Raw genomic sequence first — 17642 nt, forward strand, 5'->3', positions numbered from 1 at the left:
CCAGGGTGCTAATGAATCCATTGGTCAGCCCCATTAGTTTCAATGGACTTAAACTTCAGATATATTAAGCTGTCATAAAGGCATATTGACTGAATATATATTGATGACAATTTTTCAGGTTTTATTTGCAAAAGAGATTTTAAAGTAAGTTATTGGATACTTCAGACAATACTCCCCTTTCAATGTAGAAATCAATTAAAAAGAGAATGAAAACCTGAACTCTATTTCTTATATACTGAAAATTTACTTATTAAATCTCTAATAAGAAAAGTTGTAGTAAAGTGTCTTCTGAGTGATTCTCTGTCTCTGTCTGTCTGTCTGTCTCTTTGTTTCTCTGTCTCTCTCTTTCTCTTTCTCTTTCTCTTTCCCCCGTCTTCCTCCCTGTCTCCTTCTTTCTTTTTTTCCCCTCTTTCCCTCCTTCTTCCCTCCCTTTTTTGCTCTTATTCTTTTCCTGGGATGAAAAAAAATTAAACCACAAAAAATTTTAAATCTTAAAAACCAAGTCAAGATCAGACGTTTGACTTTCAGTATTTGACACAGTGTAGACTAAATTAGCTATGTTTGTATTGTCCAGAGCAATTTTTATCTTAGACTATTTTTCCCTTTTCACTCCTCACTTATCTTGGTAGCCAAGTGATATGTAATAAAGAACTTAATTTTGTCATTAAATTTAAAAAAATACATTAAGGTAAATATGGAGCTTGAAAAAAAAGGGGATACCAAAGCCACATTTTAATGTCTTTTGAATTATCATTTGTTTGTATTATGTGCACCATTGCAATCTTTCTATTAATGTGGATAATCAAAAGTTGACCCTCTCGGTGTTAATGGAGTGGAGTGGATGTATAGTAACACTGGATAACTTCTTGGTCCATAACTTTCCATATTTTCTGTTTATTTTAAGACCATTAGCGTTTATAATGGTAATGATGCATAGAATCTGAAAAAAAATGGTGATTATCAAATTTTAAAATCTAGTTTATAGTTTTTTTTAGTTAACATTTTTCTAACATTTTCTGATTATAATAATGCTAATGATTTGATAGAAGAATGATGTTTGTATCAGATTTCTCAATAGCATTCTCCTAGTGGGTGTCTCCTTCCATTTCATTTTGTTACATTTACTAATTTATCATACCTATGATGGTTCACTTTCACGTTAGAAAGCCTTTACTCTAAAGAATAAGAAAGTTGTTTGAAAAATTGAAACTTACAGATTTGCTATCATAGGAATGTTAGCCTGTAGATGACAATCTTGAAATTGTCAGCTATCTATTGTTGGTTGTAGAAAGTCAGGAACATTTGCTCTGAGAGAATTTATGAAAGATTATGAACAAAAAATATGAACATCTGATATGAAATATAAAAAGAAGTAGATGGCCACTATGTATTTCCAGGTGTGTCATTTTCTGTGGAATGGGGAAACTTTGGCGAAAAAGTAAGAGTTCTTATTTAAAAACTTATGATTCATTTATATCAAAGAATATTTTGCATGATAAAACAAGGAAGTTACTGTCATAGTGTAAAATTCAACATTTACTGTTTCTATTAGGTCTCAGTTTAAAAAATAAAGAGTTTAAAATTGTTTTAATTTTAATGATACCGCAACTATTAAAATATTTCTGGCAAACTTATAGTTTTTGAGAAAATTACCTTAGGTATCTGCAAACTATGCTTTTTTTTTTTTTTTTGCTTTAAAAATGTAGAACTATAAACAGAAACCCATGCTGATTTAAGCAATTGCTTCCCCCACCCCCATCACAAATTATCAACCATTAGGTGATATACAACCAAATTGGATAGATATTTCTTGAAATGATGCATGGTATGCAGTGCATGCTTTCATTGTGCTTCTTTGTCATTATGATATAAAATGCCTTATTTGGAAATATAATGATCAGTTCAGTTAAATCATGTTCAATCAACTTATATAATAACACCTATATTTGTGAATCATTTCAGATTTCAGAGAGTTATGCCTTCCTACCGAGAGAAGCGGTGACACGATTTCTAATGAGCTGCTCAGAGTGCCAGAAGAGAATGCATTTAAACCCAGATGGAGCAGATCATAAAGGTAGCTTCAGAGTCAAATACTGAGATGTAAAGTAATTTTATTCATCATACCAATTTATATCTCCTATTTTAAGTTAGGGTTCATAAAAACGTGGCAGACTGGAACATTTCAACAACTCAGACCATTTCATTTATTTCAGTTAGAAGGAAGAGAATCTCAGGTAACCTCTTAAAGCAGAGCTCAACCACACTTGTTTGTCTTCAGCAGAATATTCTATGAGGATCCTCTATGAGAAATGTATAATGTTTTTGTGGGTTTTTTTTAAAATAAAGACATTTATGTAGAAACTTAAAGTAGAATAATTTTCATTTGCCTGGTATATTATGTGTTGGCCTTCTATGAAGGTGGAGGAATCAAATATATAACCTTTCTGGGTCCCTTCCATTTCATTAAATCCATATTTCTTTTTTTAAATTAGTTTTTGACATTTACTTTTATAAGATTTTTATTTTTATTTTTTTCTTTCTTTCTCACCTAGCAATCAATAGCAATCAATCTGATATAGGTTATACATGTATAATTATATCAATCTTATTTCTACATTAGTCATGTTGTAAATTAAGAATCAGAACAAAGGGAAAAATGATGGGACAAAAAAACAAACAAGTGAAGATAGTATACTTCAATCTGCATTTAGAGTTTATAATTCCTTTTCTGGATGTGGATAGCATTTTCTATTGATTGTCTTAGATTATTATATTCCTTTTTTTTCCCCTGAGGCAATTGGAGTTAAGTGGCTTGACCAAGATCACACAGCCAGGAAGTGTTAAGTGTCTGAGGTCAGATTTTAACTCAGGTCCTCCTGACTTCAGGGCTGGTGCTATATCCACTATACCAACTAGCTGTGTGGGTCCTTTTTTATTTTATATGATCTATTTGGGATACAGACCTAGTAGAGGTATTTCTGGGTAAAAGGACATGCACAGTTTAATTACTTTTGGGGCATAGTTCCACATTGTTCTCCAGAATGGTTGATCAGCTCACAGCTTTACCAACAAATAATGAATTAATGTTTCAGTATTTCCAAATCTTCTCCAATGTTTATAATTTCCCTTTTTTGTCATCTTAGCCAACCTAATAGGTGTGAGATGGTCCCTCAGACTTGTTTTGTGTTTTTCTAATCAATAGTGATTTAGTGCACCTTTTCATATGGCTATAGATGAATTTAATTTCTTCATCTGAAAACTGTCATTCATATGCTTTGACCATTTGTCAATTGGAGAATGTAAGTCCTTATTTCTTAAGTGAATAAATAGGATTTAGTGAATAAGTAGATATTCATCCCAAACCTTTTAATTCTTTGGGTTTTACTTTAATTTTTGGTAGTGTAAATGTTTGTGATGTATAAATTGTTATGAGCAATTGTTAGTTATATTGAGAGATGCATTTACCCTGATATATAGAAAATTACAAATTTCAACTAGATTATTGATGTCAGTGGTACACTGAGAAACTTAGCATCTCTTGCTATTAATTCAGATCATCACCTGAGCAATTTAGCTCTGGAGAATTGCCTGAAAGTTTAGGTTTCATAGGCAGTATGTGGCAGAAGTGGGCAATGAAGAGTGCCAGGCCTGGAGTTAGGAAAACCTTAGTTCAAATATGGCCTCAAATACTTACTAGCTATGTGATTGTGGTCAAGTCAGTTATCCCTGTTAGCTTTAGTTTCATTTGTTAAATGAGGTGGAGAAAGAAATGGCAAACAATTGTAGTATTGTTCCCAAGAAAAACTTAAAAGAGGTTACAAAAAATCAAGCACTATTAAAACAAATGAACAACAATTGTCTGAGCTGGAATTTGGGCCTAATTCTTATTATTCTTGAAGACTATTTTTCTATATTTTCTGACACACTGCCTCTTCAAGCAATATGTAAAATCCCCTATGCAGGGTGATACCTCTCCATCTTATACCAAAGTGGTGTATAGGGACTGTCCTCCTACATGCAAATAGAGGGAAAAGATGAACTCTTTTTGTGCCACCAGAATAAGATATTTCCCATTGTCTAGGTAGCATGACAAACAGTATGGTGTAGCAGAAAAGATAAGAATCAGAAAAAAGTCTGAAATGTGTGGCTCTGACACTTGCCAATTATTTAACCATTCAACAGCAGTCAACCAACTTCTCTTAATCTCAGTTTCTCCATCTGTAAAATAGAGTTAATAATTCTATTTCCTCTCCTGACTATTGTGAGGAAAGTGCTGATATGATATGTAGACGTGCATAATAATGAGTAAGCCAGGATTTGAAGTATCCTGGTGATTTGAGAGAGTTAATGAATCACTCTGTGATCATTTATAGTAATTTGCATTTGGGAGAATCTGACTGATCTTATTTATTTTTTAAGAACATTTGAGCAATTCAACATATGGTTTCTTGGAAGCCTATTCCAATAAGACAAATTGAAACTTTTGAGAATTGTTTAATAAATTCAACATAAAGCTATGCAATTAATCCATGTGTCTGAAAAATACTTTCATTACAGATAACGGGAAACCTCCTACTTTGGTGACGAGTATGATTGATTACAACATGCCAATTACCATGGCCTACATGAAGCATATGAAACTTCAGCTTCTCAGTTCCCAGCAAGATGAGGTAATGACAATTAAATAGCTCAATTCCCTATGTCATCCTTTAAAAATTATTCAAAATAAGTGTAATTACAATTAGAACTGTTTGTAGCAGCTAGGCTACTTTAAAATTTACAATTATCTTTCATTATAAAATAGTCTTACCAGGATCATACAGAGGGGAAAGATACTCAGCTAAAAGTATGGAAGTAGGCTAGCAGGCAAATACAGAAGGCCTTGCTAACTAACATTCAGAAAGTTTACTTATATTCCATAAAATGTTCATCAACAGATATTATGAGGTCAGTGTTTTCTTGTCTCCATGACTACTTCCAAGAGGACTTTAACTTCTTTTTTTATTTTCATTTACACCGGGATCTCATAACCTGTCATGATTTTAGCATAAATGCCTGTAATTACATTATATATATATATATATATATATATATATATATATATATATACACATGTGTGTTTGTTTCTGCTTTAATATAAATATATGTGTGTGTATCTTGCATTCAATCACAGAGATTGCTCAGCATTGAATGCTGGGCTTGGAATCAGGAAGACCTGGATTCTAATCCAGCCTCAGACACTTACTGACTATCTGATTCTGGGCAAGTCACTTAATATCTGTTTGCTTTAATGAGCTGGAGAAGGAAATGACAAACCACTCCAATATCTTTGCCATGAACATCCTATGGAAATCATTGGTGTTCTAGGTCACACAGAGTCAGATGCAACTGAACGATTGACAACAAACAACTTATAAGCATACATATATATGAAGCCCCGCATTTCTCTTCCACATCTTCTCTAGGCTTATATCTTTCTCTCTATATAATATTCTCATGAGATTACCTAAAATTAACATTGAAAGGTAAAGGACCATATAATTTCTACTCATCTCCTCAGTTTATCTCAGCTATCTTCTCTGTTAATAAGAATGGCCATCCCATGGAGTTTCCTTTATATTATAGAAATATATCCTTTAATAACCTAGTCAACTCACAAAGATTAAGTACTATAGATAATTTGCAGTTCTACATTGCTAGGTGGGTGTTCTTCACTGCAAGCACCCTACAAACATATTTGCTTATATAAAAGGATATAAATTTTTACAACTCCCCAAGATAATTCCTTGAAGAGTGCCAATTTTTGAACTTCTAGAAATAGAAACTGTTTTAAAAGTAACTTATTTAAATGAAAAGTTACTAAAGATTAAGCATATATTTATTGAACACTATATACAAAGCTCTACATTAAATGTACTATGGCTTCTGAACCCAAACTGTTCTCTTCAAAGTTATCAGTGATCTTCTAATGGCCTTTTTAAAATCATCATTTCTGGCAACTCTGAAGCTTTTAATATAATTTATCATCTTATTCTCTTTAAGATTCCATTACATATTGGTTCTCCTTCTACATATCTGATTGCTCTTTCTCTGTTTCCTTTTCTGGAACTTCATCCATGTCATGTCTACTGACAGTGAAGATCCCCAAAGCTCTATCTTGGCCCTCTTTTCTTTTTCCTCTTTATAAACTAGATCTCATGAGTTCATAGAGTTTCACTTTTCATCTCTGTACAGATGGCTCTCATATTTACTTGTCTAGCTATCTTGATCCGGATGTCCCATAGATATCTTAAGCACAGTATAACCAAAGCTAAACTCATTGGCTTTTCTCCAAAATCCTCCCTCTTGTAAATTTGCGTATTACCATTAAAGGTATCATCATCCTTTCAGTTACCCAGATTTGGAATTTAGATGTCATCTTTGACTCCTTACTCTTTCTCCCCTTCATCCAAATGCAATCAATGATCAAGTCCTGTCTGTTCACTACTTGTTCCCCATATTTGGAACATTCTCCTTTCTCCTCTTTCCCTTGGATGACAATATGGTTCAGTGGACTTGATCCACCAGACACAGAAAATGTGGTTAAGAATTGATGTCAAACTGGAAAAATGTCCTAGTAGAGTGTCCACAGAGACCTGGTCTTAGCCTTGCTATGCTTATTACATTTATATGTGACATTAAATAGGAGAGAATAGCCAATAATATTTAATGACTATATAACAGAATTTCCATCCAAAAATATCAAGAGGTTATCATTTATTAAGATGAAATTTAATACCAATAAATATAAAGATATTGCATTTGAAAACCAAAGTAAAAAAAGGATTTGCAAATAAAAGCAGGAAAAAAAGAACATGATGAACTAATTGTGTGCTAAACTTTTTGGTCAATATCTCTCCATTCATAAACAACTAACTCACTTTTATTAAATATTTGTTACTGTATATCTTAGGAATTATTCCAGGCATTGAAGAAACAAAGAAAGAAATGACACATTATTTGCCTTCAAGGAACTGACAGTCTAACAGGGGGCTTAACATATAAATATTTAAGGACATATAGAATATTTCCAAGGGCCTGAGTATCTGGGAAGATTAGAAGTATAAACTTAAAAGTGAGTCAGCAATGTCATCCCACTGGACAAGACAATTCAGTTTTAAAGCACATTCACAAAATCTTGTATCTTGAAATCATAGTTACCGTCTTTCTGTATTCTTCCTTGGCTAGCCTATATATTTCCTTTATTGTATTCAGCTCTAGGTACTACATTTTCTGAAGGATGGGGAATAGGGATAAATATGGTTCAGGGACTGAAAACTCTGATAATATAGGAGGATCAACTTAAGAATGTGAGTCTATTTGCCTTGGAGAAGAGAAGAGTTAAGGGTAACATGATAAATGGTATCTGACTCTCCATGACCACAATTGGAGTTTTCTTGGTAAAGATGGTGGAGTTTGCCACTTCTTTCTCCAGCACATTTTACAGATGAAGAAATGGGATAAACAAGGATAAGTGACTGGCATCATATGGTTAGTAAGTGTCTGAAACTAGATTTGAATTCATGTTCCTTTCTCTAGTCAGGTACTCGATCCACTGTGCCACCAATATTTGAAGGGCTATCATAGGAAAGAAGGATAAGGCTTTATTTGCTTGGTCCCAAAAGGAGAAATTATGAAAATTAGGAATTTCTGAACATCATATTTTAACTTGATATCAAAAAATTTTCCCTAATGATTAGACATATATAAAAGTTGAATCAGCTGTTTTTCAGTCATTTTCTTATAGGATCATAGATTTAGAACTTGAGAGGACCTAACAGATTGTCCAATCAAATTTTACAGGTAAGGAAATTGAAGCCAAGAGATGCTACCTGCCCAGCATCACACAAGTAGTGAGAACAAGAGCCAGAATGAGAAATTGGTCTTGTACTACCACAGCATGATATCAAGTGGTAAAGGAAAAGGAGCAGGCATTTATTAATCACCTACTATATTCTAGACACTGTGCTAAATACTTTGCAAATATTATTTGTTTAGTGTGACCTCTGAGATTTCTTCCAATTTTGAGATTCTGTCATGTTATGCTGCTACTTTTTAGTCATGATTTTTAACCTTCAGGAATTTAAAATATATTAAGGATGATAAAAATTTTAGACCTTAGCATAACCAGAAAGGAAACCAAGCAAGTGTTAATAATTACCAACTCACATGTGTGACTACTTTCTTTTCTCTAATTTTTTTTCTTTTAATAGTAGTCTTTCCAATTACACATAAAGATAGTTTTCTTTTTCTTTTTTTTAAATAATTATAACTTTTTATTGACAGAACCCATGCCTGGGTAATTTTTTACAACATTATCCCTTGCACTCACTTCTGTTCTGACTTTTCCCCTCCCTCCTTCCACCCCCTCCCCCAGATGGTAAGCAGGCCTATACATGTTAAATATGTCACAGTATATCCTAGATACAATACATGTGTATAGAACCAAACAGTTCTCTTGTTGCACAGGAAGAATTGGATTCAGAAGGTAAAAATAACCTGGGAAGAAAAACAAAATTGCAAACAGTTTACATTCACTTCCCACTGTTCTTTCTTTGGGTGTAGCTGCTTCTGTCCATCATTGATCAATTGAAACTTAGTTAGATCTTCTCTTTGTTGAAGAAATCCACTTTCATCAGAATACATCCTCCTAAGTATCATTCTTGAAGTATATAGTGATCTCCTGGTTCTGCTCATTTCACTTAGCATCAGTTCGTGTAAATCTCTCCAAGCTTCTCTGTATGTGGATAATATTTTTTCATCACAATTCTTGGAATTGTCTTGGATCATTGTATTGCTGAGAAGAGCTAATCCTAAGCTAGTTGATCATTGCACAATGTTGCTATTACTCTATACAATAAATTTTGCTTGTTCTGCTCACTTCACTCACCATCAATTCATGTAAGTCTTTCCAAGTTTTTCTGATATCCATCTGCTTATTTCTTATGGAACAATAGTATTCCATTCCATTCATATAGCACAACTTGCTCAGCCATCTAACAACTAATAGGCATCACCTCAATTTATAATTTGCTTTATGAAATTTTTGGCATAATTTGATTGGTATGATACTGAATAAGTAAATTAATTTAGGTAGAATTGTTTCTATAAATTTTTATAAGGATAATCTACCTATGTATCAAGGGAATCCTTAATGAAAGTATGAGAAGGGCCAGGGAGAATTTTGTTGGAAGTATTCATTAGTAGATTTCATCATAGGCAAACAATTGAATGAAAATTAGAAGAGAAAGTTAGTACCATCTTACTCTATTGCTTGGGCAGCTAGGTGACACAGTGGAAAGAACACTGGTTCTGGAGTCAGGAGGACCTGAGTTCAAATGAAGCTTCAGACACTTAATTCTGTGGGGCCCTAGGCAAGTCACACAACCCAGTGTGCATCAGTTTCTCAACTATAAAATGAGCTCTAATAGCAAACCAAACACTTCAGTATTTTTACCAAGAAAACCCCAAATGGGGTCACAAAGAGTAGGATGTGACTGAAATGACTGAATAACAACAAAGCTCTATATAAATGCTAAGTATGAAGTCATTCCATGAACACCATAGGAATTCAATAAGGGTTCTGAATACAGAGAAGCTAATGTGAACTGTTTGATGAAATGGCACATGAGATGAATCATCACAGATGGGTTATGTTATTTTAGAAGCAGGGTTAATACACTCAAAATAAGGAGAAAATCAAATGCAAGTAGGAAGTTAGAAATGAAAACTCTGAGCATGTGTCCTTAGTCAGGAAGGATAGTGGAATGCTAGGATAACTAAAGAAAATAGTTTGTTTGGGGAAGTAATGGGGAATAAAAATGATTAATTTAAGCAGGACCAGTTCATGAATGACTTTGAATTCCAGCTATGTAATCAAAACATAATCTGTTCACTAAGTAATTGTTTAATTTTCTGAATTGAAGTGGAAGGACCCAGGCAATTCATATAATTGCAAATTATTATCTTCTGCCTATAGAATTAGTCCTAGAACATTCAAGCCTGCATATGGTAACTGGATGATACAGGGACAGCCTGGTCTGGAGTCAGGAAGACCTCGGTTCAAATCCAACTTCAGACACTTAACTAGCCATGTAACTCTGGACAAGTCATTTGACCTTGATTGCCTCAATTTCCTCTGTAAAATGAACTGGTGAAGAAAATGGCAAACCACTCCAGTTATCTTTGCCAAGAAAATCCCCAAAAGGGGTCATGAAGAATTGGATGTGACTGAAAAATAATTGAATATCATTAACACTGCATTATAAAAATAAATATATTAAGTTCTTGGTTTTGCCTAGTACATAGAAAAATTTTATATTCTTCAGTCATATCAAAGATTTCAAGCTAGAAGGAATTTTGGAGACAGTCTGATAGTATCATAGAGATGATACTTTTCACAGATCTAGATCTGAAAGAGACTTTCGATATCATCTAGCTTAACTATCTCATTTTATGGATGACCAAACTGAGGTCCAAGAACGTTAAATCATGTACCCAAAGTCACACCAATATAACCAAGAGCAGGATTTAAACTGATGGCATAGGACCCCAAAGTGCCTGGACCTAAGAGGTTTTTCTATTCTACCATATTGCATCTATTCGAACATTTTCATTTGTTTATTTATTCATGGATTCATTCATTCATTCAAAAAATCTTCATTAAATATATACTCTGTTCCAGCCACTGATCTAAGCATTGGGGATACAGAGACAACCTCAAAACATTGCTTTCCCCAAAGGAGTTTAAATACTACTCATTTTTATAAAAGTGGAATAGATAGGACTTACCTAATGTTTTGCAAGTAGTGAATGACAGCGTCAGGATCTGAATTTAGATCATCTGATTCTAAGTTTGTTGTTCTTTCTATCACACTATGTTTCCACAGAGCTTAGAATTATGAAGTTAATAAAATTTTCATAGTTCAAAAATAGTGAATTAAAAACACATAATAATAAAGATAAGGATAGGAACTAGCACTTTGATTTCATTTGTATAGAGAATAAGGTGAAGAAATTCCATCTTCTATTGAAGGTTGGTACTTTCATGTCAGCTTGCAATCCTACAAAGTTATCTAGAATACTCAGAAATTGAATGGCTTATAGTTATATGGCTGGCATGTGTCAGAAGTAAATGGAACTTGAACTCAGGTCTTCTGGGTCCTAAGGTTTCTTATTTACTTCATTTCATTTTGCCTCTTATAATTTTCAATAAAAACCTCAATTTTAAAAAGTTACTTTTTAAAACTTTAATTGTAACTCAAATTCTTCATTCATTTTTGTTGCGGAGTTGTTTTTCAGTCATGTCCATCTCTTTGTGCCACCACACCCCATTTGAGGTTTTCTTGGCAAAGATACTGGAGTGGTTTGTCATTTCCTTCTTCAGATTATATTGCAAGTGACAAAACTGAGGCAATCAGGGTAAAATGATTTACCCAGGGTCACAAGGCTAGTGATTGGCTAGTGATTCCCTGAAATCAGTCTTCCTCATTCCAATCCCAGTACTCTCCATTGACCCACCTAGCTGCCCATTAGAAGGGTTAATTAATGAGTTCATTAATGCATTATTAATATGATTTTAAAACTATTTTAGGTATATATATGTTTTGTGTATATATATACATTTTATACAAATGTACATATATTTTGCATACACATATATATAAGTTCTAAAGAAAACTTTTCTCTCTACTTGAGCAAGCTCCACTTTAAGAATGCCCTTGCAAATTTGTTTGACTGATAGTTCCTGTCAAAAGACTGTTTATATATGAAATAAGAGGTTTATGCAATTTTTTTTCATTTTTCCTAATATTATAATTGCATTTTTACCAGATGGCTCCTTATAAATTATGAATTAAGTGATTAGATAAACATTAAGTTCGGTTCATCAAAGGAAGCAAGGAAAAATTCATTCCCATGATTTAAAAAGGGCAAAAAATCAATTCATTAAACAATTTCAAATAATAGATTTCAATTATTTCATGAAATGAATGGAAACTGTCAAATTATTTGTAGCACTCTCATCTAGTGATATGTTTTTTTCTCTGCCAAAAAGTGAGGAGATCAACATGGTGCCAGTGGAGCTGTAGCCACATGCTGAGTCCTTCTGGCTACTCAAAATCAACAGCATGTTAAAAGCAAAAATAAATCCCTTCCTGTCACTAAATAGTTAGGCTTCTGATTTTTGAATCATGAAAAAACATGGTTGCATTTCTAAATGACCAGATTCCTTCAATTATTAGAGTTTTATCTTAAAGAAAGTCAAAATCCAAAACATCAGCCTGGAAGTATAGCAATGGTACCCATCATCAAAGGACTAAAATAATTTGCTTGTAAATAAATGGTTTAATCATCATTGAATAGTAATTTTATTGAAAATGATGAAAGACATATACAGATTTTGGTGAGAAGTGAAAATGGAGACTTACTGAATGGAGAATAAAGACTTTATAGTCTCTTCCTTTAGTCGAGGTGAGTATAGAACAGTTTGGATCAGGGGAAGATGAAAGTCAACAAAATTGCATTGAGTCAAATATGTATCCAAGTAGACAAACATAGTGAGTTTCTTTGCCTCCTCTCTAGTGATTTATCCATTCTGCAGTATAGCTACTTAATAATATTGATTCTATATAGTTGTTCTCATAAAAATGAGATTAAAAATGCACATGTAATTAAATGTTGACCATATAAATGGATAAATAAGTGTGTTTGGGTGTATAGAAACATATATTGCACTTACATAGGAATTGTTATACAATTCGGGGTTGGTGTAGTAAAGTTTGACCAGTGATCTCATCAATATAGAACATGCTTGATGATGTAATTAACAGATAAGGTAAACAACAGATCAGCAATTTATTTTGCAAACTATATTCTTAGAGAATTGCCAGAGGTGGAAGAATATTGAAAGTTTAACTTATTGCTTAGCATCATATAGCCAATATGTATTAGGGAAGCTAACTTGGGTATATATATATATATATATATATATATATATATATATATATATATAGTTACATGATACATTTTGTCAAAAATAACTAGAAAAATAACTTCTTTGAATTATTCATATTAATAGATGTTATTATAAAGATTATATTACATTTACAGACATACCTCAGACAAACTGAGTTGGTTTCCAGATCACCACAATAGAGTGAATATTGCAACAAAGCAAGTGACATAAATTGTTTTCCAGTTCACATAAAAGTTGTTTCTAGTCTGCCATAGTCTATTAAAAGTATAAATAGTATTATTTCTTAAAATACACACACACACACACACATATATATATATATATATCTTAATTTTTAAAAATCTTTTATTGCTAAAAATATGGTATCCATCATTACAATCTTCAGTGAGTGATAATATTTTTGCTGGAGGGTCTTGCCTCAATTTTGATGGCTACCGACTGATCAAGGTTGTAATTGCTAAAGGTTGGCAATTTAAAATAAAAATAAAACCAACTTGAAGTTTGTTGCATTGATTGGTTCTTCCTTTCACTTGAACACTTGCAGACTTATTAACTAGCTTAATTTTAATACTGTTTCTCTAGGTATATGGAGGCCTGAAGAGAGAGAGAAAGGATGTAATGGTAATGTAACTGGATAGAGTAATCAGAGCACACACATTTATTAAAGATTTTTTTGTCTTATGTGGCCCCCCCAAATAATTATTCTAGAACATCAAAAATCACTGATCACAGATCATTGTAACATAATAATGATGAAAAAGTCTGAAATATTCTGAGAATTACCAAAATATGACACAGAGACATGATGCTGTTGGGGAAAATAATACCAATAGGATTGTTCAATGCAATTGTAAAAAGCCTTCAATTTGTAAAAAATGCAAAAAGTGATAAAGCGAAGCACAGTAATAAAAAGTGTGCCTACATAAATCACTTTAAGGCTCATGAAGCATTTTTCTCACACCCCACAACAACTTTGTAACATAGTGTGAGCTTATTACCTCTATTTTACACAATATGAACCCAAGGCTCAGAGAGAGAAGTGTCTTGCTGATGTTTATGCAGCAAGTAAGTGTTAAATTGGGGTTGTACATTGAGGTCTCTTGGCTTGAATTCTGTTCTATTATACTACACTCTTTGTATTTGTTTTTGTTTTGTTTTGTTTTGTTTTGTTTAATATCATCAAGACTAACACAAATTCAACTTGCATTAATAGCAAAATGGTGTCCAAAGTAAGGAAGATGAGTGAACCAATGGACTCTGCCTTGGTCAAGCTTCTGAAACATCTGAAACATTCTGAAACATTGTTTTGTTGATTGTCTAGACCAAAGAAAGTGATGGGAAAAATGTTGATAGTGCCAATTAAACTTCAAGAGTATGTCATAGATACATGTTTTCCCTCTCGAGAGTTGGTGATTAATCATTCCTAAAAGCATTCTAAAAGAGTGTGACCAGTACTGGTGAAAGAATTTGTCCTAGAGATAAAGAAATTAATGGGATCATCTTGACTCTTTCCAAATTTATGAAAGACCATTCTGTAACAGGATAAATTTGGTTTGTTTAGGCCCATACTGCAAAACTAGGGGCAGTGAGGTAATAGTTGCAGGAAGATATTTTATATTTACGTAAGGAAAATTTTTCTAAAACATAGAACTGCCCAAGGTAATGTATTTCCTCTCACTAAAAGTCTTCAAAAAGATATTGGATAACCATTTGTCAGGAAGGTTGGAGGAGGGAGTTCCATTTGAGTTCTCTTCAAATCTGGGAATCTGTGAATGGATTATGATTACAGTGGACTATTTGTCATCATATTTGTGTATATAAGATTTGAACTCTATGAGCAAAAACTTCTAAAAGAAACTGGTTGCCATGTTTGTGAGTGGAATTTCCTCCCACAAACATTTTTAAATGGAGGAAAAGAAACCTTGAGAATGACTTCATGTCAGGACACCTGGGTCCTAGTCTTAGTTCTGCCACAAACTAGTTATGTAATCATAGGAAAACCAGTTAATAGTCTTGTGTCTCAGTTTCCTCATTTGTTAGATGAAAGGGTGGGACTAGATGTTCTCTAATTGTAGTTTTCATCTCCAGAGTTCTCATAGATTTAAAGATGAAAGAAACCTTTATGAATGCTTTAATCAGAATTATATAGAATTACAGAATATCCGAATCAGCATTTTTCGAGACTATTTTATCCCACCCTTTCTTGAGGAAGAATACCCTCCATCACAACTTCAAAAAGGGATCATCCAGCCTCTGTTTAGAGACATTTAGGAGAAGGATGCTACTGAACCCTGAAGTATGGGTAGTTCTTATTCTTATATTTAAGACTTTTAATGTGAGAAATTGAGACCCGAGGAGAGAGGAAATGACATGTACAAGGAGCATATCTAGGAAGTAAGAGGAAATACTTTCTAGTTTCATCAAGATACTTGACTCCTAGTCTATGCATATGAAATATTTCTTTAAAATTAGAATATTTGTCTCATTATCTCTCTATAACAGTTAAGTAAAATGTTAAAAAAAAAAAAAGATAGTAAGACAATTATTTGAAAAGAAAGACTAATTCTATGACTCTTTTGAGCCCGGAGATAAGGATATAAAAGATTCCTCTTATTGTCACATTTGACTAATATCCTTTTATCTTTCCTAAATATTATAGAAAATAGCATTTATGCTATGCTCTTGTATTTAAGATATATTTGCCAATTTAAATTAAAAGATAATTCTTAAATTAGTATATAGTTAGAAAATGCAATATACTGACTTGGGATTTTTATTACTGCATTTTAAAATTCATATCAATGGTATAATTAACATTTTAGAATAATGAATAAAATTATTAAAGATGAATAATCATCATAGGTAATCAGAGTAGGAAATATTTAAAATAAAGTTGCAACTTTTATGGCACTTGAAATGATGAGTGAGAAAGGTATTTTTTTAATTTTACAAAAAAAAATCATAGAAAAGTCATTTGTCAGTATAACGGTTTTTGCTGAATGTTTCATTTCTCCCACCACATCTAACTTTTGGCATCACAAAATGCACAGAAATCTTCTGGTATGAGTTTAACATACTAAAGGGTTGTTCTCTGTTGTAATGATCCTTTTAAATCCTAAAATAGTCTTTCTTTCTATCTGTCTGTCTATCTATCCATCTGTCTATCTTCTCTCAAACTTTGGATACATTTTTGACTTGCACTAAATATGCACATTATCAACTATAATCTGCATTCTCAAATCTTGGATAATATATTCTTTGTGTTTCATTCCTTAATCAGCTAATTCTAATGAACTCTGTTCCTCACCTTGAATTTTAAATTCACCAAGCTGAATTCTCTCCGCTTTTTTTGACAAAAATTTTTTTCGCCCTTTTACAACATGCCCTTTGTTTCTCTTTTTTTCTCATAGGAATAATCTAAGTGTCTAAGTGCTACTTCATCTCCACATACAAATTCATGTTTGTAATAGCAATTATCAAATTAGTGGATTCACATGACAAATTTCTAGGTTGAAGGAAATACCCAGTGGCTTCTCATTCTTCAAAAGAGCTGTAATTTCATTGCTCTATTCTTCCATGGCATGTGAAGTATAACTTCTCCATGCCTTACAAACCAGCATCATTATTTTTAGTAACCAAAATAAATGATCACTTAATAGCTAGCTTTTTGGTGATGAACCTTTTCAAACTTAACTTGTCTGGTCCATACATGACTTCATAAAATCTGCCACATCTGTATACTGCCCACACCAACCATGATTGGACATAAGAGTAGAACTTTTGTAGAATAATATTTCATTCCACTAATATTTAATAAATACCTAATATGACTTACATTTGTAATTTAACAGAGAAACCTCAGGATAGCCCTTCATTTGCATTTTAATACATACTTAGAAGAATTCTATAAGTAAATGTCAAGAAGAGCAAAATTTTCTCCAGAATATACTTTATCTTTTAACTGCTAACTGGGGCCTTTAAAATTATTACTATAGCCCATTCTATATCTTTTCTCCCACTCAATACCAGCTTATACCCTCTTTGATGACTAAGGGTAGCTCATTGCATCTTTTCCTTCTCTGAGCTTTTCCTGAGTCATTCCTAACACATGAAAAAGCCCCCACCTTTTGGTCAACCAAAGTAGAAAATCTTTCAATTTAAGTTTTACCATCAACTTTTACTTTCTTTGGGATGCCTTTACTTATAAATAAGTAATAATAAATAAATTATTTTAAGTAATATTTGTAAAAACACTGATGTTTTCCCCATCTGCTCCTTTAAACACATGATTGTAGTTTAAAAACTTTTTTTTTTCCATTTCGATGAGACCAGTGAAAAACAACAATTTCTCTGCAGCACAGAGTCTCAGACTTGTTGGGAAATTAAAAAATTAATGACTTACCTAAGAGTCAGTACTTGAATCCAGGTTTTTCTCACTCTGAGGCCTATTCTTTATCTACTGGTCCAGGCTTCCTCTCTTATAATAACATTTACATTAAGTCATATTGATTGACAAATTATTGAAAGGAGGTCTATTACTATTCATACTCTAGTACTTCTGAAGTACCTGCTAATAAAATAAATATATGTTGTAAAAAGCTTGTCTCTTTTTTCCTTTTCTTTTTTT

At 32.7% G+C, this 17642-nt stretch overlaps 1 protein-coding gene across 4 annotated transcripts in view; it reads left to right on the plus strand.

Annotated features, from left to right (window-relative positions):
- The window catches only part of NOL4 (nucleolar protein 4), a 473540-nt gene that overhangs the window by 128158 nt on the left and 327740 nt on the right, over positions 1-17642 (plus strand). For all 4 annotated transcript variants that reach the window (XM_031946460.1, XM_031946461.1, XM_031946463.1 and 1 more), the window contains 2 exons: positions 1963-2074; positions 4558-4670. In XM_031946460.1, the coding sequence (XP_031802320.1) occupies positions 1963-2074; positions 4558-4670 (225 nt within the window). The remainder of the gene's footprint in view (positions 1-1962; positions 2075-4557; positions 4671-17642) is intronic.

This window comes from Sarcophilus harrisii, chromosome 1 (genome assembly GCF_902635505.1).
Source record: "Sarcophilus harrisii chromosome 1, mSarHar1.11, whole genome shotgun sequence".
Lineage (NCBI taxonomy): Eukaryota > Metazoa > Chordata > Mammalia > Dasyuromorphia > Dasyuridae > Sarcophilus > Sarcophilus harrisii.